This window comes from Candoia aspera, chromosome 3 (genome assembly GCF_035149785.1).
Source record: "Candoia aspera isolate rCanAsp1 chromosome 3, rCanAsp1.hap2, whole genome shotgun sequence".
Lineage (NCBI taxonomy): Eukaryota > Metazoa > Chordata > Lepidosauria > Squamata > Boidae > Candoia > Candoia aspera.
The window spans coordinates 65,210,855-65,234,164 of NC_086155.1; the positions used below are offsets into that span (position 1 = coordinate 65,210,855).

At 40.1% G+C, this 23,310-nt stretch overlaps 1 protein-coding gene across 1 annotated transcript; it reads right to left on the bottom strand.

Moving 5' to 3' along the window:
• MROH7 (maestro heat like repeat family member 7) lies at nt 1-18,493 on the bottom strand. The gene is made up of 17 exons (XM_063299850.1): nt 18,425-18,493; nt 17,252-17,340; nt 16,542-16,656; nt 15,660-15,755; nt 14,545-14,649; nt 12,749-12,884; nt 11,793-11,905; nt 10,925-11,077; nt 9,546-9,700; nt 8,677-8,809; nt 7,511-7,674; nt 5,967-6,104; nt 5,746-5,863; nt 3,782-3,922; nt 2,813-2,974; nt 1,759-1,914; nt 1-911 (listed from the first exon to the last, which is right to left on the bottom strand). The coding sequence occupies exons 1-17, from the start codon at nt 18,491-18,493 to the stop codon at nt 765-767; spliced, it is 2,190 nt and encodes a 729-aa protein (XP_063155920.1). The 3' UTR covers nt 1-764.
• Nucleotides 18,494-23,310: the final 4,817 nt, after the last annotated feature.

Consider the following 23,310-nt stretch of genomic DNA (forward strand, 5'->3'; position numbering starts at 1 on the left):
TGTTGGAAAAAGCCTCTTTTAAACAAAGAAAAGGCAAATAAATTGGTGCATTAAGAAATAGGGTGATCAGTTTTAAAGCCTGTTTAAATGGCTGCAGCACAGCTTGGGAAAGGATGACAATCCTACCTCCCAGCTGATCACTCACTGCTCGATCTATAAACTCCATTTACTATCTTCTGGCTATGACCAGCCATCCGGAGGACACTTGGGGTAATTCTTAGGGTTCTCCTTTATCCAGCGAACACTTCTGGGCTCCAGGGAATCCTGCCTGAGCCCTAAAATGCCGTGCTGCCAGGTCTACTTGCAAAGCTAATTTGCAGACGCTGTTCAAAACACCATTCCCACTGGAAGTCCCCACTGCCACATTTTTAATATGGGGATAATAACAATATTGATCTTTCTAATAGGGCTGTTATAAGGCCTATTCAATTCATGCATATGAAATTTCTGCAGTTAGCAAAAGTCCTACTTAAAAATACAGTATCCACTTCTAGCATTGGCTTTTAGTGGTTCCAGTACCAAGATTAAAGCAAATTCAATGCACTACTAAAGATGAAATTAAGAAAGTTGTACATGCACAATGCAACTTGTATGGTCCTGATCAGGCTATGGAAATCTCATCATCGAGAGAGCAATCACTTGATAATCTAAAAACACGTAAATCTTTTCTACACATGCCTTCTGATTAATTTGTTTGGCCTGGTTACTTTAAAATGCACCCTTTAAAAAATTGCAAATAAGTGATTTTTGTATGATGATGTTTATTAGCAATCTTGTTGACAACTTACAAGATACTGGCAGATTTCATCCAGAATATCTTCATGCTCATGCCAGGTTTTCTCACGAACAATCTGCTTTGGAGGCTTCCATCCCAAGAATCGAAAGGATTTCTCCAAGGCATATTTACAGTTCTGCAAGACATGAGATCTTTTGCACCATTCACTGAGCAAAGATAGGCAACTACTGACTTTAGAGCCCTTTCCGGATGCTCTTTCTCATGGTTCAGAATCAGCTCCAGACTTGCCTGTTCTCACATGATGAGCTGGGTCTGGAAGTGAGTCAATTTATTGCTGGCTTAGCTCTGGTGCATCTGAAATCACAGCATGTGCATAACCTGCTTAAATCCCCTATTCTGTGTCCCTTATTTTTCACTTGTAGATGGTCCATTCTCCAAATGGCAGGAACTCTTGCTTCGCCCCACACCCAGTTCCTTTTTTTTCTCCCTGCCATAGATGTTCAACCACAGTACTCTTGTTTTCAGGGTTTAAAGGCTATCAGAAATGGAGATAATCACAGATTGCCTTCAAATTGCTTCTGAGGGATTATCAAAAAACGAAAGATGCCTTCACGTCAAATCCAGCTCCTTAATGAGTGAATGGAGCTTTCTTGGCAGTGTTACAAAGACTATTACCTTCTATATCTTTTTCAGCTTCCCAGTTCTGGAATTCCCAAGTAGTTCCTCATCCAAATGCTAAGTAGGGCTGACCCTGTTAACCTTCTGAGATTAGCTAAGGTTGCCTAGCTGCCATCTACTGTGGCTTTGAGAGATGGGAGAGTAGAAGCAGTGGTGATCCAGAAATACTCCCTAGAAAGAGCAGGCTTTGCTTACAGGCGGAAAAGATTAGAAAACTCCCTTTCAAGGAGACACGGAAGAGTGCAAATGGGGGTAAGGGATTGAAAGAAGCTACGCTACAGAGTCTCTTGGAATTATCTGGTGGTGGTTTTTAAACAGAGTGATCTATGTTGATAGGAACTTGCCTTGGGGACATCAGAGTTTTCTTCCTGAAAATGCAGAAGTAATGGAACAATGTTTTCTAGTATCTGATGTCTTATCAAATGTTTTTTGCTTTTTTGGGCCACTTTCACCATTTTCCCAAAAAGGTATATGGAAGAAGCACGCACACTTTCTCTCTCCTAATCAAAGGAAGGAAGGAAATAAATCTTAGTGGAAAGCAGTATGTATACTAAGCCTGATTAAAATACATTGATTAGCTCTGATCCCTTTCACATCCACACAGTAAGATAAGACTAGATGATGAGAATGATGTTTTCAACATTTTTCTACCTCAGGCTTCAAAATATATCAAGCCATTGCTATTTTTTCTTACTGAAGCTATGCCAGACGGTATCCACATTTCACACTGGCAGAGCAATAAATTTCCCTCTAGGAACACAAACATGCACTCATGATCTTAGCAACTTAAGATTCAAGGACAATTCTCAGAAAATCTGCTTTCATTGCAGATGCAAGAGAAGCTCTTATAATCAGCCACTGCGGACTATAGGGATCCATCCATGCTGACAAGCCAGCTCCAGGGATTAAGCCTTGTTTCTTTTTCCTGCCCTTATATGATAAGAACCTTTTAGCCACCTACTTTTCAGATTTGGATGCTCCAGGTGCCTACACAATGCTTTGATAATGTTCTTCTCTCATTTCAGACTTTCTATCCCCAGCCTTTCCAGTTTTATCCCTAAAGGATAATTATTATATTTTATCCCTAAAGGATAATTATTATATTTTATTCTTTTCCATATATGAAGGAACACATCTGGTATTCCCACATGTGAGGAAGACACAGTGAGAGTCCTAAAGTCACTCAGTGGACTTAATGATAAAAGGATTCCCAAGCAAAGCTTAGTGCATATTCTTCTTAGTACATTAGCATGTTGTGGTTTGCAAACCAGGATGCATGGCTTAATCTGATGTGTGATTCAACAAACCATGGTTCAATGCTATGCATGAACAAGTCCAATGATAAAATAATCTCCTGGCTTGTAACAGATGTTGACTTTTGGTCCACTATTGTCTTACATCACTGAAGAACTCCTCAAGGGAAAGGATGATATTGTAGATGCAATCTGCTCCTTCAGGGCCTGAAAGGATCTTCTCAATTTCAGCAACTGTCTCCACAAACAGCTTCCCATCCATTCCTGACAGGCTTTTGGTCATGAGCGGCAGTAAGATTTTTACTTCCTGTGTAGGAGAGAGTCATTGAAATTCTAGTCATCCACTTGATGTACCATGCTACTAATAAACTATTCAGATATTAAGCTAGAACACTGAGAGACTACATAGTTTAAATGCAAAATTTCTGAGATAACACAGTGGAACTCCAGAAGAGTGCTGGGAATGTAAGATATTTTTGTACTCCCAGCAAAAGCTAAGAGTAGACCTTCTCCAACTGGGAAAATAGATCTAAAATGTAACTATGTACATATCTACTCAGAAGGTAAACTGAACTGAATTCAATGGGATATGCCCCAGATAAACATAAACATGCATAGGAGTGCACACTAAAAGTGTTTTACATGGCCTCAATTGTCTGTCTGTCTATACATCCATCCATCCAGATGGGCTGGACATCACACTAAGGAAAACACTGAAAAGGCTTCCATTGTTTAGCTGCTCCTACTCACTGAGGGTAACATCTACAACATGAGACTAAAATCTCAGCCTTTGCAAGCCAAGGATTACATGAATAACTCCTAAGGAACTAGATACATAAAACACCAGTAATAATTTAGATAGTAGTTTATATTAAGGTTTACAGATCAGACTAATTCCTTTCTTTGTGGTCACAGCATTCACATTTATCTTCTGTTCTGTGATTTCACACTGTTGATTCATGGGCATCGGCATGACCCAATGCTGGATCTGGTTTGCAAGAATGAGATCTGGAGCAACTTCACCATGTCCACCAGTATCTGCTAGCCCAAGACGATATTTATGAAGGGATCTCACAAAAGTTTGTGAAATTACTTAATGGACACTATCACTTACTTTCCCAGGCCAATCTGCCATGTTAACCAATCCTTTAATACATAATGCCCTGAGAACCTGGTTTTCATTCATTAATCCTCGCTTCAGACGTTGAAAGGAATATTGATCTGGAAGTCTCTTGGCCTCTGGCATACAAAGAAGCTGTAGGGTAAAGAACACCTTGGTGGTAAGCAATTGCCTGGTCCAATTTGTTATAAGGGAAATATCCCCAAGAATATATTTGAAGGCTGAAAAAGCACATTCTTACTTCCAGCACTTGATTATTAATGCCACCCAAACTTGTACCACACAATGGTCAACTTGCAACTGTTCCTTGGTCCATGTTAAAGCCAGCAATAGGTAAGACTCAACCATTCCTCAGTCTTCAGGGGAATTTCTTCGTAATATTTTGTGTTACATTCATCTCTAATATACACTGTAGCTTAGTCTGATACACACACACACACACATGTTTGGAATACAGAGCCAGAGGTAGGAAATGTTGTAACACAGTTTAGTCCATTGTCTTTAAAATAACAACCATCATATCTGAAAGCTGGGCTGAAAAACTCACAGTTAACCCAGTTTTATGAAAGATGTACTTAATCTGGTTGTAGTCTATATTTATTTTACTATCAGTTTACATATCTATCATATGTTTCCTACTGATCAAACAACCAATACGAGGGGTACTTTTTTCTGGTGCTTGCTTTACTGAAAGTTCTAGAAGAATAAACTCCAGTGAGTCTACAAGAATTACAGCTTATCAGGAAGGCCAAGGCAATCAAACAACAATACAAGATCTTAATGAATGAATCATAACAGTAACTCAGTACACTATAATACCTTGCTTAACTTTGGCTTATTGAACAAACTGTAAATCACATGATACACTAAGCCATAAACTATGACTTACAACCCCAAGTAGCTCAGTTCATACAACCTGCTAAGTAAAACCTAACAAACATCCTTCCTCTGGAGATCAGGATGGCCCCAACCCTGCTGGCCTTTCATAGGGGCCTGAAGACCTGTTTCTGTGCCTGGGCCTCCGGCCCCGAGTATGTGCAGAGACCTGCTTCTTGGCTGTATGAGTGATTTGGGTTTGATGTTTCTCAGCTGCTTTGTATTTTAATTTTTGTAATGCTTGTAATTGTTTTTATTTTATTTTAATTCTGTACACTGCCCAGAGTCACTTGTTGAAATGGGCAGCCACATAAATCAAATAAACAAACAAATAAATAAAATGTATAGCTTTGCTTGATATGTACGTTCAGCCAGTATTTGAAAACACTTGCTTCTTGACATCTATAGTCTCTTCCAAACTAGATCTTGATTTATTGCACCAATATATAATTTAGGAAGAGGGTTTTTAAAAAAAAAATTGGGATGATTTTTCTATAACTGAAAAAACCTGAAATCTATGTATAAATTTGGTGTTTTTCAGATTCTAACTAGTAAAGCAGCAGCAAAGCTAGAAATAATCTAACCTCACAATGTCTGAATACTTCTAGTTTAAAGACATATTGGATATTGGGACTATATTTTAAAAATTTTAGCTAAAATTAAAATGGCAGCTAGGATTTGGCAGCTAGGAAAACTTTTGTGCTTTCTCAAATGTTACTAGTTCTCTTATTATTTATTATATATTTTGCAACAACCAATTGTTGCAAATGATGTAATCAGTTTAACAGACCAAACATTATTTATTTACTGCTCACAGCTAATGTTCATTTTGTGGAATTTAATTTTATGATCTGGATTCCCTACCTACTCTACAATATAATACATAAGAACAAAGTTTGTCCTTAATAATCAATTCAGTCCATCCAATTCAAGCCCAGCTACATTCTAGCAACAAGTCCCTAGCAATGACAGTGGATTCATATTATTAGCTTATTCATATAAACACTTCCAGTCCCTCTCATCCATTCTCAGCAAAGACTTCTATAATTTAAGAAAACAGAAGTTAAATTTGTGGTTCTTACTTCAATGAAGAAAGCTGTTGCTGTGATCTGGTGTTCTTCATCACCTCGCTCTAGGAAGGGAACTAGGAGGTATAAGATCCTCAGAAGGTCAAAGTTATAGGAACTCTGAAGCATGGCTCTGGTGAGGATATAGATGCATTCCATCATAGGCACTGGTTAACAATGTGCTTGGGTAGGTTTTTGAACAACTGGTGCTCAGTCCTATGTAATGTTACACTCACCGAGCAAGGAGGCCAACCCCCCGATGGTGATCTTCACAGCTGGTGAGCAGTTCCCAGCCTTGTTCTTTTTCAGTCATAGCGTTCTCACAGTAGCATCTCACAGCTAGAAGAAGTGTCTTCAGGGCCATCACAACATAGCTGGGTTGAGGATAAAACAAAAGGAGACACATCCAGAGAAATCTGCCAGTTAAATGTTACCTCTGTAAAGCAAAATGCAGATCTTTTAGCGTCAGCTTCCCTCTGCAAGAAGAGAATAATAATACCAGCTTCCCCCCACCCCGCCCCGCCCCCCAATATATTTGTTAAGCATTTTCAATACTTAGGACATCGTTATTAGGTACAATTAGGCCAAACCTTGAGAGCCATTTTGGTGAGGTGGTTAAAGGCACCGGGCTAGAAACTGGGAGACTGTGAGTTCTAGTCCTGCCTTAGGCACAAAGCCAGCTGGGTGATCTTGGGCCAGTCACTCTTTCTCAGTCCTAGGAAGCAGGCAATGGCAAACCACTTCTGAAATCTTGCCAAGAAAACTGCAGGGACTGGTCCAGGCAGTCTCTGAGAATTGGACAGCTTTGAATGGATTAAAAAAAAAAATCTTGGATTGGCAGATTTAGAGAGGAGCAGCAGCACTCTGAATCACTAGGGATAATGATTGCAACATCCAACAATGCCCTAGAGCAGGGTTTCTTAAACTTTTCTCTCTCAGGACCCCTTCCAACTTTTAAAAATTATGGAGGACCCCAAAAGAGCTTTTGTTTGTATGGGTTATACTTATCAATATTTACCTTATTAAGAATTAAAATTGACACATTCGCTGCCGCTACTGCTTCTCACGATTGTTCGATGGGATTTTAATATTGTATTATTTTTTCAATGTAGGCTAGCAAATAATTTTGATTTCATGGGGTCCTAGTACTACACTTTAAAAAGCATTGCCCTAGAGCAGTGTTTCTCAACCCTGGTAACTTTAAGATGCGTGGACTTGGCTGGGAAATTCTGGGAGTTGAAGTCCACACATCTTAAAGTTGCCAAGGTTGAGAAACACTGCCCTTGAGCAACTCGACATCAGAGGCATTATGAGTATTTAAATTGGGCACAGTTTTTAGTGGGGAAGGGCAAAAATGAGTTGGTTTCCTGGGGCTCCAGACCTGTGTGGGGATACAAGGCTAGCTCAGATGTTTTCTCACCAGTAAATTATTCTGTGTGCCTTGGTGTGTGTGAGAGAGACAGAATTAAAGAGAGTGCAAGAGTTGGATTTTTTACAGAAGACTATGGAGATGTGTGTAAGTTCATGGAACAGGCAGTTGTCAAAAAAATCAAGATAGTGGCTGTGACAATGTGACTGAAAGTTTGGTTGCACCATTGGGGCTGTCTTCTTGCCTGTCTCCCAAGGTCATTCCCACATACCATTATACCCACCCTTGAGAAATGGCTGGAGAATTTCTCTTTCTCTTGAAGAAAATGGAAGAAATTGTCCACCCAATTTCTTGCCCACAAATTTGGTGGAGAATTTTGAAAGGCCATTGGTACCCAACTTTACTATTTACCATGCAGGTTCACATTCTTCCTGGGAAGCAGAGTTGCCTACTTCTTTATGCCTGATGGTATAGTGCACCTGAATAAGCAGTGACATTAGCAGCCGGGGATAGATGTTGAGAGCCACTTCAGAACATTTGGGGATAGACAGCAATTTACAGAATGCGCTGGCAGCCTAAGAGAGAGAACAAGTTAATTTTGTTAAGTTTGCTTCTCTGTGCATCTGACCAGCAACATCCATGCGGTATAGGTATAAAAAAGAAAAAAGCAAGTTGGCATCCATCATATTGCATGTTTTTAAGAAAATCCCACCCTTGCCACCAAATCTGATTTTGCAGATTTAGGAACATTATTTTCTGAAATGAAGGAAATAAATTGAGGTCTGCAGCTTCAGAAATTTTTACTTATTTATGTGATAAGGCATGCCAATTATAGAAAATGCTAAAGTATTAAATGATGAACAATGTATCATAAAGGACATGACAGAAGACAATAAAAAACTTTAAAACAAAGTTCACCCAGAAGCTAAGAAAATGGGTTACATAATGTTAGCATTCTATATTACTAGGAAGAGGATACTAATGGCATGGACATAATTACAGATTTGACTTGGTCACACACAGCCCTCAGAGCTGATTTAGGTAGTTGCTAAGTTTCCAACTAAGAAATGGAAGAGTAAAAGGACCAGATCTTCCATTATTTCAGTGTTACATATACATTAACTGGTCAAGCTGTCTGAGAGGGTCCCACTGAGATTTTATTCTTTCCGAGGTTTTCTACTGGGATGTAACTAAATGTAAATATATGTTAAGCAAGAAGCAAACAATCTTACTTATTTTATCTGAGGATTCCAAAGCTAGAACATTTACAAATTCAAGGGTCATTATGGAATTCATTGTTCTTATTGTCAAAGATAGAAATGGAATAATTAATATTAACTGGATAACAAAATATTATTTGTTATGAAGCTGATCCTTCTCCAAGCCAGACCATCCCATAATTCCCACTCTGTGTCCCCTGAGATATCATGTATAAGCTTCTTCTTACTCCCACCAGTGAGAAACTTTGGAATGTGCTTTTATTCCCTTTTCTCTCTTGGAAAGCTGTTTTTTAAATTATTGGAGCAATTTTGTTATTTTCTATCGGAAAGGAGGAAACATGCTTAAACAAGCCTTACAGCCAGAGGTGTGATATAGTTTCCAGTGGCTTTTGGACTTAGTTGCAACTCTTTCAGGAGTACATTCACAAGGACATCTAATTCATAATAGGAACATGATTTGGTCAATCCATACCACATCTCAGCAGCAAACCTGCAGGTTTAGGATAGATGGATGGGGAACAGATATATTTTAGAAAATGCAGTTGTAATTCTGTCACAAATCTCCACTTCCCCACCAACTGCAATCAATCAAGCAATAATAGCTATAGCTATTATCAGAAGTATAACATGACAATCAATTCATCATAAGTGATATGCTACATTTGGATAACTGCAGCATAACACCATTATAAAGCCAGTTCACAGCTTAAAGTGGTCCTAATAAAGGAAAACCACAGACAAAGATCTGAGCAAGCTTCTGAGTTGTTCAGATTTTATCTTTAGGCTGGATATTAGCAGGGAAGATACACCCCTCCAAAGTGGGAGGGGAGTAGCAAAGAAAAAGTTGTCAAGCATGATGAGAAAGCCCTAATCTGCTTTTCGTAAAATGGACCAAGTAGTATATAAATTAGATGTGACCAGCAAGACGTGTGATGACAGCTTTCTTCCCATGTCTGGCTGTAGATTAATGATAAAGGGTTGTGTGTCGACTGGACTGGGACACATGTTTTCCTATGTTTTTGTTTTATTCTGCATTTTGGAGTTGAGCTGGATAAATGTTCAGGATCCAGGGGTGTCTGCTGTTTGTGTGTGTGTCAAAAAAATCAAGATGGTGGCTACATCATGCAATCAAAGCCCCACCTCCTTTTAATGTGCAATCTAAACAATCAAAGCTGGATCAGCAGCATCAAGCTGTTTTGCGACCCTAGGATCATGGAACGATGTACCTGTCCAGTGGGAATGGACACTGTAGAAGGGCACTGCATACTTCTGCCATGTAAGAATGAGCCAACTGGGACATGACCCTCATCATGATTTGTCGATCTTGGAAGCTGTAGATGAAACCAAGCTGTTGGTAAATCTTACCCACTATTTCAGGCACCTGGAAGAAAGCGGCCATGTTTAAATGAAGTGCTAAAAGAGAAAATAGTGTAGAAGACAAGGACCATATAATAAAATGCATTTCAGAACATGAAAAAGGAAGAAAAGCCAAATTAAATGGGATACTAGCAACCATTATAGAAGAAACAGTGAGAAAACTTTACAGGATGGCTGTGCTCCTTTCCAGAGGTTTAAGCAGATTTATTGCCATGTTTATAGAGGTGGAATTGTAGTCCCAGTTTGTACCAGTAAGCAAAACAAGGTGGCTTCCTCAGCTAGCACATTTTCCAGGTCATGAAGGCCGTGAGAGTCTAGTTATTTAACTGGGTATTTTTGTGGTTTTACTACTAATGAGCAGGAAAGAAACTCATGGACCGTTTCTGTCTTCAGTGCCAAAATAACTTGATTGGTTTTCGGTACTACATGTTTCTTGATGGCATTGTGATGGTGATAGTTGGGGACAGGGTAGGGGGAAAGATACCATTTGCAGCTCTGCCCAGGAGATCAAAACATTTGCAAAGATTACAGTATGAATGTGTAAAAATTCTGCCTTCTGAGAATTTTGCTTTGAGTTTGAGGCAGCAAGGATAGACAATTAATCCATTATTAGATGCTTATAGGAATGGGCCTTCAGAGCACTGACAGAGATCGGTTGGCAGTGTAATACAGGCAGTCCTCACTTACTGACCACAGTTGGGACCAGCAACTCTGTTGCTAAGTGGCATGGTTGTTAAGTGAAATGTCGCATGACCACGCCGGACTCACAACATCACTTCTGCTGCAGTGGTTAAGCAAATCACTGTGGGTCATTAAGTGCGATGTCGCATGATCGTGATTTGCGACTTCCTGCTGGCTTCTACACTGACGTTGCTTGTGGGAAGCTGGCAGGGAAGGTTGCAAATGGCAATCATGTGACCGTGGGATGCTGCAACCATCATAAATGAACACCAATTGCCAAGTGCCCGAATTGTGATTACGTGACCACGGGGACGCTGCAAAGGCTGCAACTTTGAGGACTGGTTGCAAGTCTCCTTTTTCAGTGCCACTGTAACTTCGAACGGTTGCTGAATGTGTGGTTGGTAAGCGATGACTACCTGTACAGAGAAGACAGGTATACCTATTTACTGTATGTCTCAGACAATAACATATTAGTAGTAAATCTGTAAAAAGCAGCCCTGGCTAGAGTTTGGCTTCACCCTGCCTCCCTGTTCCCATAGTCTCTTACCTGATTTTGTAGGCTGGGCTTGTAACTTTCTAGGATGACAGATGTGATGGCATATGATGCTGAAGTGGTGCTCCGATTTGCTTCCCTTAGGCAACCCAGAGCAGTGAGTAAAAGCTCTGTCATCTGGGGTGATGTGAGATGAAGCTCAAATTCCTAAAGAGGACACACAATGCAATATCTGATGGCGTTTGAAGCGGAACAGTAAGGAAAACTCAGTCCAAATGGCCTTTTCCTAGGGCACTGGTGGGCAAAAAATGTGATCTTCAGAACTATGGGTAACTGTCAAGCCAGCAGTGTCGGGAGGTAGGGGGTCAAAAAAGTCACGATGGCATTGAAGCCCCACCACCTTTAACGTACATCAAAATTTGCAAGGAACAAATGGTGGTTTTCCAGCTGCAAGATTCATGGGCTAGATGACAGGCCTTCTCTGTGTGGCCCCCACTGCATGGAATGATCTGCTCCTGGAGATACAGATGGCCTTTACTTTAAAGGAATTTTGAAAACCGGCTTAGGTGCATGACATGAAAATAAACATGCATCCCTCTGAAGGTAAATATATGTGTATCTATATATTTATATCTATATCATAATAATTTATTAAATTTATATGCCGCCTGATTCCCAGAGACTCTGGGTGGTCTCTCTCTCTCTCTCTCTCATCTCTAGGATATGCTATTGGATTCTGTGAGGCTTAGTGCCCAAGATAACAGTCACAATGAATTCTAAGAGGAAGGAGATGGAAATCCTCACTCTCAAAGGAACAAATAAATAATTTGTGTGTCTCCTTATAGGCTATCAGAATTAGTAAGGAAAGGATCCTCAACAATGAGGTATAATTTGTAGATCACATCTGACATTGAAGATTTACCTTAATAATTTGAGTGATATTTTGCAGAGGTTGAGTAGGGTCGTAAATACCCAAAGTCTTTTGGTACATTTGGTGCTGTTCTGCTTTCAGGGTGTCAGTTTTCATTTTAGTTCCTAGTTAGAAAAAGAAGGATTTGTTTTTAAGGCTCTTTCATTGACTATTAACATCTTCTTTATATTTTTGGGAACAATGTGCTTGTGGGACAATTAAAATAAAATAATGGAATTACTTCTTTTTAGTGATCTGGTTTGATTGCTCTATGGGTCCTTTTCGAAGTTATGCAGTGCTGAATGAGGGTACTTATGACTGCTCCGCATAGCTGCAGCCATTGCAGCGTCCCCATGGTCATGTGATTATGATTCAGGCACTTGCAACCAGCTCACAATTATAATGGTAGCAGCATCCTGCGGTCACATGATTGCCATTTGCCACCTTCACTGCTGGCTTCCGACAAGTAAAGTCAATGGGGAAGCTGGCAGGAGGTTGCAAATGGCAATCACGTGACCCTGGAATGCTGCGACTGCACAGGATTCGCCTAACGACAGCAACTGGAACTGCTGCCACAAGTCTGCATGGTGATGTGATGTTGCGGTTTAGGACTGCATCACTTAGCAACAGAGTTGCCAGTCCCAATTACCATAGTTAAGTGAGGACTACCTATACAACATTCTTTGGATGAACAGATGTCAGATAAACAGACTTTGCTCAAGGTTGCTCCCTCAGCATGTCATGTACTGCACTTTGGATTATCCTGGATGATCTTATATGCATTTATAATTAGCTTTTTTAGAATTTATACTTCACCTTTCAACAAGAATGATCTCAAAGGAACTGTCAATTGCCAGGACAATAAAATTCCAAAGTGAAATAAAATGTGACAGAAAAGGCAACAGCTGCAGTAACATTTCATTTAATAAATTAAGTAGTTTGTGGAGTTTTGAGTATGTCTGTCTTACCCATTTGCTGCTGTATAAGGGAGTAGAGGTAATAGATGCCGTTCATAGCCTGTTGGCCAATCTCTGTTCTAGGGTCATTGAGGCGCAAGCACAGTTGACCAAGTAGAAGCCCCAAGCTAGGAAATTCATGTGACATCTGAATGGAGATAAACTGACAGTGTTGGCTTTTGACACTGAAGGGAAAGAACAACAATCACCACAGCTGTTTCATTCACTTTTCAAAAGTCTCATCTTTATAGTCCTATACAGTATCTGTATCACTGGTTCTGGAAATGGGATACAGTGGATAAAAATAATAAAACAAAATAACAACACAGCATAGATAAAATCAAGCCACAAACCCTAAATTCTGAAACCTTGGCTGAGGAGTCAGATTTCACAACATTGAAATAAAACCAACATTAGAATGTCACACATAAGATGTGATCACGTGTATCTACTTCCATTTTCTCATCTGTCTGTCTGTCTGCCTACCTATTTCCACCCACCCGCATGCACACACACGTATGCACACACACACACTACTAAAACTCTCATGTCTGTAACCTTTAACTGGGTGAAATGGTGTGTCATGGGGCAAAACTTTTTCAGCCAAGGTATCTCATATGGGCTGACTTACAGAATATGTCCAATGACTCCCATCGATTAGAAATCTGGCAAATTTTATAAAACATTTTATGACGTAATACAAAATGTCATAAAACATTTGGTGCGGTCAACTCCTGATGTTTGACTGTGCTATACAGTTCAACATTGGCTATTTCAAGGCAGATACATCTCTCCCTAAATTTTTAAGAACTTTTCCAGTACATTAGAAGCTCTGCCATTGTTGAAGGCATTGAGGAATCCGGTAAGGAGAGATTCAGCTCCATTTGTTCCACCGCCCCCCAGCAAAGTGGCAGGCAGTTCTGCAGGTCAGTTGAGGAGGAGGAGGCTTCATCAGGGCTCTCCTGAGGGTTGTGAGGGGAGGGCAAATGGTGCAAGGCTATATTATGTGTGTGGGAAGGAAGGAAGGGAGGGAGGAGGGAGGAGGGAGGGAGGAGGGAGGGAGGGAGGGAGGGAAGGAAGATTTCTGACACTCCCTGCCAGCACCCCTCAAGGAAGTCAGAAGTTGCTCCAGCTCCCACTGCTTTTTTGCCTGCCCGTGGTCATTCTGTTTCTCTGTTTAGGTAAGGAAATATCTCTGCAACGATGAGCCAATGGGTCACAGGTTGTCTAGTGTGTGTGTATAAGTGTATCTGTGTGTATATGTATACGTATGTGTATATGTATGCATGTCTGTCTGTATGTGTGTGTATGTATGTATATAATTTTTATTGAAGAAAATTTTTTACAAAGTTAAAAGTTACAGAAAAATAATAGAAAAGCATATAAAAAGAAAGAGAGGAAAAAAGAAAGAAAGAACGAACAGTGTAGATCCAGGAAAAAAGAAGAAAAAAAAATAAAAATTTAAAGAAGCAACTTCTGATCTTCTTTGTAGCAGTTACAAACATAGTTAATGCTCTTTCTTCCCTCCCAAATTACATAACATAGTTCCCTTCTTCCCATACACAGCCCTTTTTAATCAGCAAATCCAGACATCACCAGTTCGTTTTTTTCCCATTTTCAGCAAAAAGTTCATAAAGGATTTCCAGTCTTTTATAAAAGTAGTTATTGCTCCTTCCCTAATCAAACAAGTCAATTTAGCCTCTACGTCTATTTTCTATCTGAAATATTTGTAAAGCTAAAGCAGCCTCAGCATTTTGAAATTTCCTGGAATATATCATATTCTCATCCCCAAATCCTATCATGCTCACCTGAAACCGGGGATAAGTGGCTGCGAATTTTAACAGGAATACATAGGTATTCATTGCCCTTGTTCTTTCATGTGTTTGTCCTGAGGTCATCCAGGGAGCCAAATGCTAAAGAGACATTTGAGATAAACGATTAACCTAGGATAACAGAAAGTTATCCATACATGCTACTATGAAGATGCAAAAAGTGTGGCTCAGGGGCCACCTGTACCCATACGAATCATTTTTGCGGCCCCTAGAGGTCTTCCCCAAGCGAGTAGACCCCAAATGTCAGCTCTTTGTTTTGTTCTTTAGGAAGGGAGGAAGGCTCTATAATGGGTGCCATAGTTTTTGCAGACACCTACGGTCCCTATTTCATCCCCAAACTCCTGCCCAAAGCTAAAAATGGCCTGGCCCCATCCATTTCTGGAGTGTGGCCCTCAACATGTTGTGTTGTGATGGAAGGTACATGCCCCTGGGTTACTGGAACAATTTTTCTGTCTCTTTGTTATGATTCTATGACTGTAGGAATGAAAAAAAAATCCAAATTTCTTTCATTTTATGGTTTTAAGAAGCAAATGAAATCCTTCTTTATAACTTACAGCTTTTAAAATAATCTTCCTTGCTCTCTATTCATAAATGACAGGATAGTACAAGTAACTCTTCTTACTTTTACCTGATTCAGATGTAATACCTCTTAAAGTAGTATTCCACTACACAACTTCATAGAACCATGGAGTTGGAAGAAGCCCTCTATGTCAGTGTTTCTCAACCTTGGGAACTTTAAGATGTGTGGACTTCAGTTCCCAGAATTCCCCAGCCAACCATGTCATGCCATCTTCCTTCATCCTGTTGGCCACTTTGGAGTTAGCTAATTTACTACAGCGCATAACTGTACCAGTAGATTGTGGTTCAAACGTAGGTTTACAACAGGGAAGGCCCAGGTTGAAATCCTCACACAACCAGGACACTCACTGGGTAATCTTGGACTATCTTTCAAACAATACAAGCTTGCTAACAATAATTAGCCATGAACCTCATGTGCCAAGGCATAGATGTATTCTCAGGTGAAGAGACTATAATTCTATTTACCTGAAGAAACAGGATTCTTATGGCATGAATTAATCCTAATTGCTTACATCTAAGAGTAGAAGCAATTCAGTGGTGTCTGGCCTCTCTGATAACAAGGATGCCAGCATTCCTTCCATAGCTTCCACAGTCTCACCATATAATTCCTGAGAAGAAAATAAAAGTAGTAGTGGTACATGGTATTATATCACTGTGCTATTATACAAAAGGCATATGAGTTGATAAATTATGATTCAAAATTGGTCAGTTTCCACTCCTGATGCCCATTAACATGCACTGTGTATGCACAAGATACTCTTACTGAATTAAGGCCTGCACAGACAGTGTCTCAGTTTAGAAAGATAAAGACATGCTTGAACCAAGGTCAGTCCCTGGTGACCACATGGACACATTCTTGCAATACTCCTTGCAACGGTACTGAAGTGATTTGCGTCACCTCCTTCCAGGATCTTTGTCAACTTTCCAGTCTAACCTGGGGGTTTCCAGCAGTTCTCCCATCCAAATCCTAATGAGGGCCAACCCTGTTTAGCTTCTACACCTAAACAAGGTCTGCCTGGTGCTGTCACTTGCTGAGATATGTCTCAGGTTAGGGTTTTGGCCACAGGAAGAGGTAAAAGAAGTCAAGAAAGCAGCTGAAACTGCACGATCAAAAACCTTTTTCTTTTTTTACATGCACCACATGTGCAATGCACATAGGAAAAGGTGGGACTTTGATTTCATGGCTGGAGCTACCATCTTGACTTTTCTGACATCCCCTCCCAATGGATTCCCCTGATCTGACACAATTACTACAAATAACTTTTCTCACAATACAACAAACTTGAATGGAACTTCAAGTATCTATAGTGATTTTCTTTTTATCTATGTGTTTTGAAAAAGGAGGTCCTATTCACACCCAAACAGTCTTCCCAGCACCCCTGTCCCCAAAATACCTGCACGTTGGTTCCATCCTGACTTTGTAAGTTATCAGCTGAAGGCAGGGCAAAGATGCTGGCAATGCAGGTGGAGAGCAACTTGTCTTTTGTCCACAGAGAAGGTTCCACTTGACTGAGGGGCAGTGGAGATGGAAGAAAGGCAGAGAGAGCATTTGACATAAGTGCCATTCATTCTTTGGAAGTAGCATGCCTTGCTAAATATTTACCCATTTGGAATAATGGGGAAGGACAGGAAGTGATGTCTGATCCTAGCAATGTTAGAAAACCTCCTGGTATAAGAATGCATTGATGGTTACAAAAAAAGTAGGTAGTGCCTAATAAGACAGGTCACTATGGAACAAGGGAATTAAGTAAGGCTACTCTTAGCTGCTAGCTGTGATGGCATTATCAATCAGGTCCATTCTGCAGCACTTCAGAACACACAATAAATAAACAAACGAATGAATAGGAATGCAATAAAACAAGACAGCAAGATAATTTGAAAGTTTAGCAACACAAAGATTTTGGGGTGGAGGGTTCTTAATTAACTGAGCTAAGAGAAATCCTGATTTTCTACCTGTATAATTAATTCTAGAGAGATGCTTGTCCCCTTCTGAATTATATAATCTACCTTTATTCTAAGAATCCATAGAAGTCTACACCTTTCTTTAATATTTGTAAATTTACATTTGTACAAGAGAGGATGTTGGGGTATAGATTCAAAATACCTTAGGTCCTCAATGAGAAGCATTGCCTGACAGCGCAAAGCCATGGTGTCTGAGTCTAGGTAATCCAGTGGCAAATTTGAAATCTGCACCTAGGTAAACATGTGAGAAAATGAAATCTTAATATTGCCCATCAGGAGAATGATAAATAACAACCACAGAACAGCAGTTTCCTGTGAAATCCATGTGATTAGAGGTCATGTTCGACATTCAAGGAAGGCAGTCCTCAACCTGCTTAGTCAAACCCAGCACCCACCTTTAACCCTACCCTACAAACGTGGGACCCAGCTTAAATTTTTCATGGCAGCCTTCATCTCTTAGTCACTTGAGGACTGAGGCCATTTCAACAGTAGGAATGCAGATTTTAGCAAGGGTGAGCTTGCATGAGGCAAGGATGAAATTACGTGTGTCTAATCAAATCACTTCCACTGCAAAGGGTTAGAGCTGCAGACAAGGCTGGCTCTAGGTTTAGAAGTGGGTAGGGGAACCAGGCAAACTGCTCTCTGTACGTTCTCATTGGCTCCTTTCCTCCTTGTCCTTCCCAGAGGTAGCACAGATAATCTGAGGTGCATCCATAAACTCACCTTCATGTCTTAAATACCTCCATTTGGGAGGACTATCAACCTTTGCCACCAAGCCCACAGTTACTCCTCCATTCCTGCAATAGGCTGGTGTTCGGCCTTCCTAGAAGATCTTGTGTCCTCTGAATCAATTAACTCCTGTCCTCCTCCCTCTCCCCCTTCTCTTCCTTTGTTAAAAATATATGCTAGATAATAACAGAAAGAATACAGAGGGTGTACTGCTGGGAACATCCATTTAAAACCAGGTCATAATTGAAAAATATGTATTATAGGGACTTAAAAGGATAAATACAAATGCAATCCTGTATTTAATAAGGTTTTCTCTAACAGCACCAAGTTGGTTCATATGATAACAAAACTTTGTTATTACTATTACTACTAGTATTGCTATTATTGTTAAATGCAATGGCCCTTTGTTCCCATTGCTAATGGGACTCACCGCATTCCCCATGAACATATAAAAGGATTGGGCTGTTAATCCTGTTTTCCTTGAGTCAACCGTGTGTTTATGTGGAGGTGTGTTTCAGCCAAAACTGTCTGGCCAAGTTAAAAGCTTTAAGTTTAAGCTTTAAGTTATGGTATATGTCTGACTTACCATTATCTGGTCAACAAACTGTAACTTTTCATTCCCTGGACTATAGGTTTGATGAATATTCCCACTCATGTTTGACCTGATTTTTTTCATAGACCTGTTAATACCAGCAAGAAGAGAGTGAAAGGTTTTATGGTGCATGCATACATGTAACTGTACTGGCTCAGAGTCAGTTCCCAGAATCCATGGTATTCCAAAAAGACTGTTTACCAATTACACTAAGCCATGTTTTGCTTAAGCATTGTTAATACAATAAACCACAATTGGCCAGGTTTCTATAATATATTAAACCACAAATAATTGATTACAAAATCTAATGATGCACAAAAAGCAAATCATGGTATAACTTAGCACGACATTTGAACCCAGGTAAACAATATAATAGCTGCTTGGATAGCAGTTTGTGGGTGCCTTAATCACTCAGGCAGTTGTTCCAGGTTCTGTCCATTAATACATAAAAGATTGACTTGTCTTAGAGTCAGGCAACACCTGAATCTAATAAAATAAATAAATATACATACATGGTCTAGCCAGCCTTTGAGCCAATATTGTGATGTGGGGGGGGGGAAATCTTGTAGAGAAATGAGAATAGAATTTGTTAAAATTTGGACTCACTGGCCTCATTTCCACAACAAACTGAACCTAGCCAGGCAGTAGCCCCATTAATTCCCCTTACTGTTATTTCCAGCAGCACAGAACCTGGGTCATAAGTTGACATTTGGGGAATATAAAGTCCTGGTCTGCTTTCTCTAGGACTATATAGAATTCCAAGGAATTGCCTTGTGCTGGGAGAATCCTATCATACGGAAGCTATGACATTATTCTCCTGGCACAAGGAGCTTCAATGGGATTCTATCACAAATCCCTTCCCCTTGATCAGACAAGCAGCAGTAGTCATGGTTTGGCTGCTACAGCATTTAGAAGCTGAGTTCTGCAAAAGAGAATTGTTTTTTCAGCCATGTTTTCTCCTGGAGGACCAGGCTGGCAAATAGGACAACTCAGTGAATGTCAGACTACCCAAGACAAATTGATGGAGAAGAGTTAGTTTAAATCTATTCAAGATTGGATCATAGACCTAGCATAAACAGTTGACCCCTTTTTGGCCTTCCCTTAACATAACAACCTCTCATTGACCAGGTAAGCGTGTTGTGGAAATAATTGAAAACCACTAATTGAAAACCAGCATTTTGCTCCCCTCAGGAAGCAAAAGGCCTTTCTCCTAACCTCCTTGAACAATATGTAGTGAGAAATTGGTCTCCCTGATTACACAGCAGCTCTGTAGATTGGATGGGAAAAGGTGAACAAAGTCCTAAGAGTTTCTGTTTTTACTAATTTCTTTAAAGACTTAGAAGTCAGCTAATTAACTTATTGGTCGTGACCATTCACAAAATAGTTGTTGAGTGGTTAACCTTCCTGTGGAGTTATTTTCTGGTCTGGTCTACCTAGTGGGATGGACAACTGGAGAGACAGGGGAGAGAGAAGAGAGCTGGAACCTAGAGTGAGGATTTCCCTAAAGCCCCAAATAGTGCACATTGGAGCTTTAGTTCCACTGCAAAGAGTATAGGGAGTTCAATTATCTCCTGACCTGTTTCCCCACTGCTGTGTCTTTATGATATGCTGTCTTCTGTAAGGGTCGAGTGCATAGTAGCTACTGCAGCTGTCTTCCTCCTGGAAAAGTGCTCAATATACAGGACTGGAGCTGGTCAATGGAAAAGCCGTGGGCAGCAGCTCATGGCAAATAACTGGGACACCACAAGGTTTAGACTTGGGCCTTCTACTCTTTTATTATTTTTACTAATGTTTTGGATAGCTGGGGCAGAATACTTATCAACTTTGCTATTGACAAAAAAGAGATTGGAGGATCTGGGCAGGTTTTGCCATGAGAAGACTGAGAATTATGATAGGTACCCAAAAGAATGCCACAATGGAGAAAGACAAGATTTGTTTTCTGTCATTCCAGAGACACGTTCTGGGTGGACGTTAGGTAAATTTTGTCCTAAGTAAGAACAGTTCAACAGTGAAACCAATCACCCAGAGAGGATAGGTATCTACTGTGATGCTTTAATATCGATTCTTGCAAGGAGCAAGGGTTGAACATGACCTAAATGGAAGATATGTATATTTAAAATGTGTAATTTCCAGACCCTAGGGGCCACTCTTCACCTTCAGCAAAAGCTAATAGCACACAGTGGTCCAGCTTTATGTCTGATGAGAGGCTGTGATACTACTCTGTCTTCTCTCATAGAGCACTCTTATGTTTTCAGAACTTTAGCTGCCTGATTTTTGTGGTTTTCAATATATTAATAGATTTAATGTGGGAGATTTTTGAACTATTAAATGTGCAACCAATTATTTACCAGCTGAGAATGTTTCCTCCTCTTCTAGCTTAGTCACAAAACAATGTGTCCCATCTCTTGATCCCCAGATTCACTTTCTCCAAGTCTTGAAGGCTGATGTTCATAACCTGAGAAGCATTCCTGTACTTGGGCCAAAAATGTACGGTATTCTTTCACAAAGACTTGTAAACATTTGCCCTTGCAGATTTACCAACAAAATACATCTATTACTTTCCCCAATCCTCACCTCAAAGACTATAATAGAAAATGATGGTTCCCTTCCAACCTTTAAATGATATTCTCTTCCTCAAACCGAAGAGCAATAATTCCTTTTAGAGAAAACATAGGGCCATCTGCTGTTTGACAAAAATCTATTTAATTACCATTTGGTATCTTGAGAAGAAATAATATTAGGAAAGCAGTAGCAAACACACAAACTATTATTTCCAGAAAAATGATTCTACAGATCCATAGGTCAAAAACCTGACCCATCCTCTAAGGCAAACAGTTACACAATTTTGGGTAAGCAAGATCACCTGGATGGGAAACCACCAGAAAGTTGGCTAAACTGGGAAGATGACTAGGAACCATCCCACAAACCAATGGGAAATCACTTCCATATTGTTGCCAAGAGGACTTCAGATGTGTATCCACATGACTAGGAGATGAGCTTGTTTATCAGACTAATGATAATTTGAGACCAGAGTTACTCTGCATAGTTTTAAAACATTTGTTGGGTAGCAGTTTGTCTTCTAATAGCTAGCTAGTCCATATTTAAACATGCCAAGAAGCCTTCTCTCCATGACAAATTATTATTTCTGGTAGGCTAAGCAATAGCTTACTCATTGTTTGTTATATAAACCACAACTGATTAAGTTCACACATCAGTTAGCCATAAACCATGGTTTATAAACCACAATGGCTGAATTCATTCAACACATTTATTACCTTATGGCTTAGCACTAAATCAGTTTTTCTACCTATAAGAATGCAGTTTTATTAGTTTTGGGAGGCTTCAGAAGTTCTGTGAACCAGCCTGAGAACTAGCTACATCAACAAGGACATCCAGTGAAGTGCCTAGCTAAATGAAGACTTGAAACTGAGTTGCATTACTCTGGAAAATGGAGTATCAAATTTAGTTAACTTGTTCCTGTCTTTGTTTTGAGTATGATTCTCAGAATTCCCAACCAAGCTGGAGCTTATGGGAACTGCACTTCAAATTACCTACTTTATGTTAGCACATTTTAGGTAAAGGTAAAGGTTTCCCTTGACATTAAGTCCAGTCGTGTCTGACTCTAGGGGGCGGTGCTCATCTCCGTTTCAAAGCCGAAGAGCCGGCGTTTGTCTATAGACACTTCCGTGGTCATGTGGCCGGCAGGACTAAACGGAATGCTGTTACCTGCCCGCCGAAGCGGTGCCTATTAATCTACTCACATTTGCATGTTTTCGAACTGCTAGGTTGGCAGGAGCTGGGACTAGCAACGGGAGCTCACCCCATCACGCGGATTCGAACCGCCGACCTTCTGATCGGCAAGCTCAGCAGCTCAGCGGTTTAACCCGCAGCGCCACCGCGCCCCACATTTTACTGGGGCTAAAAACAATGTTTATTGTGTCAAATCATGCACGTCTTGCCACAATAACACTGCCATATTTGCTGATGAAAGAATGGATTCAACTTCAAGAGACATCACTGAAAATTTCAGAGAAGGAAATAAGTCCACTAGCTTACTCTGTAGGAGAAGCTCACAGCTGTTCACTTGTTTCACCTTCCTTTTTCTGTCATGAGGACAAAGACTCAGTAACAATGTCATAATGGATATGTTTATGTCATCACTCAAGGCACTCATGACAACACCCAAGAAACTGAAGATAATGAACAGCTGAACCTGATCATGTTGATACTCCCTGCTTATTTCCCTAGGAGTCCATGTTCTATAGCACCATCAGCACTCTACTGATTTTGGCTGGGTTCACACAGGTTAATCCTTAGTGAGATTTGTTTGGTAAATATGGTTTGTTAACATCACATTTCTATCTCCCAGTTAAAACTGTTTTTTTTCCAGCTGCCACAACTTAGTCCTCTTCCAGTAGGGAAGCAGAATCTTTTCCTCCCCAAATGCCAGAAAGCAACACTGTATGCTCTCTGCTGTTACTACATAAAACAGAGAAGCAAGAGAGAGAAAATAATTTTCTCTTTTTCCCTGCCACAAAAATAAGAATAGAGTGCAGCCTGTTTAAATCCTGCAGATTAATACCTTCTAGGTATTAGCAAACTTCCCTTTAGCAGAAACTTCAAACAAACTGCAGAGTAAAACAGAAAAAGCGACTTTATTGGGGCAGTTTGGAGGTGATTTCTATGTTTGCTGCTGCTTACTTGCATAACTTAAGACAGGCCAATCTTTTTTGCATACTTACTATGACATGCATTTCAGTGAATTTAAGATGATTGAATCCCCGAGCAAATGACCACAGAATTGCAATGCTAGTATGTCTGAAGCAATACTTTGTACTAAAAACCAATGCCCAACTTGCATGAATGTTAGAGAAATCCTG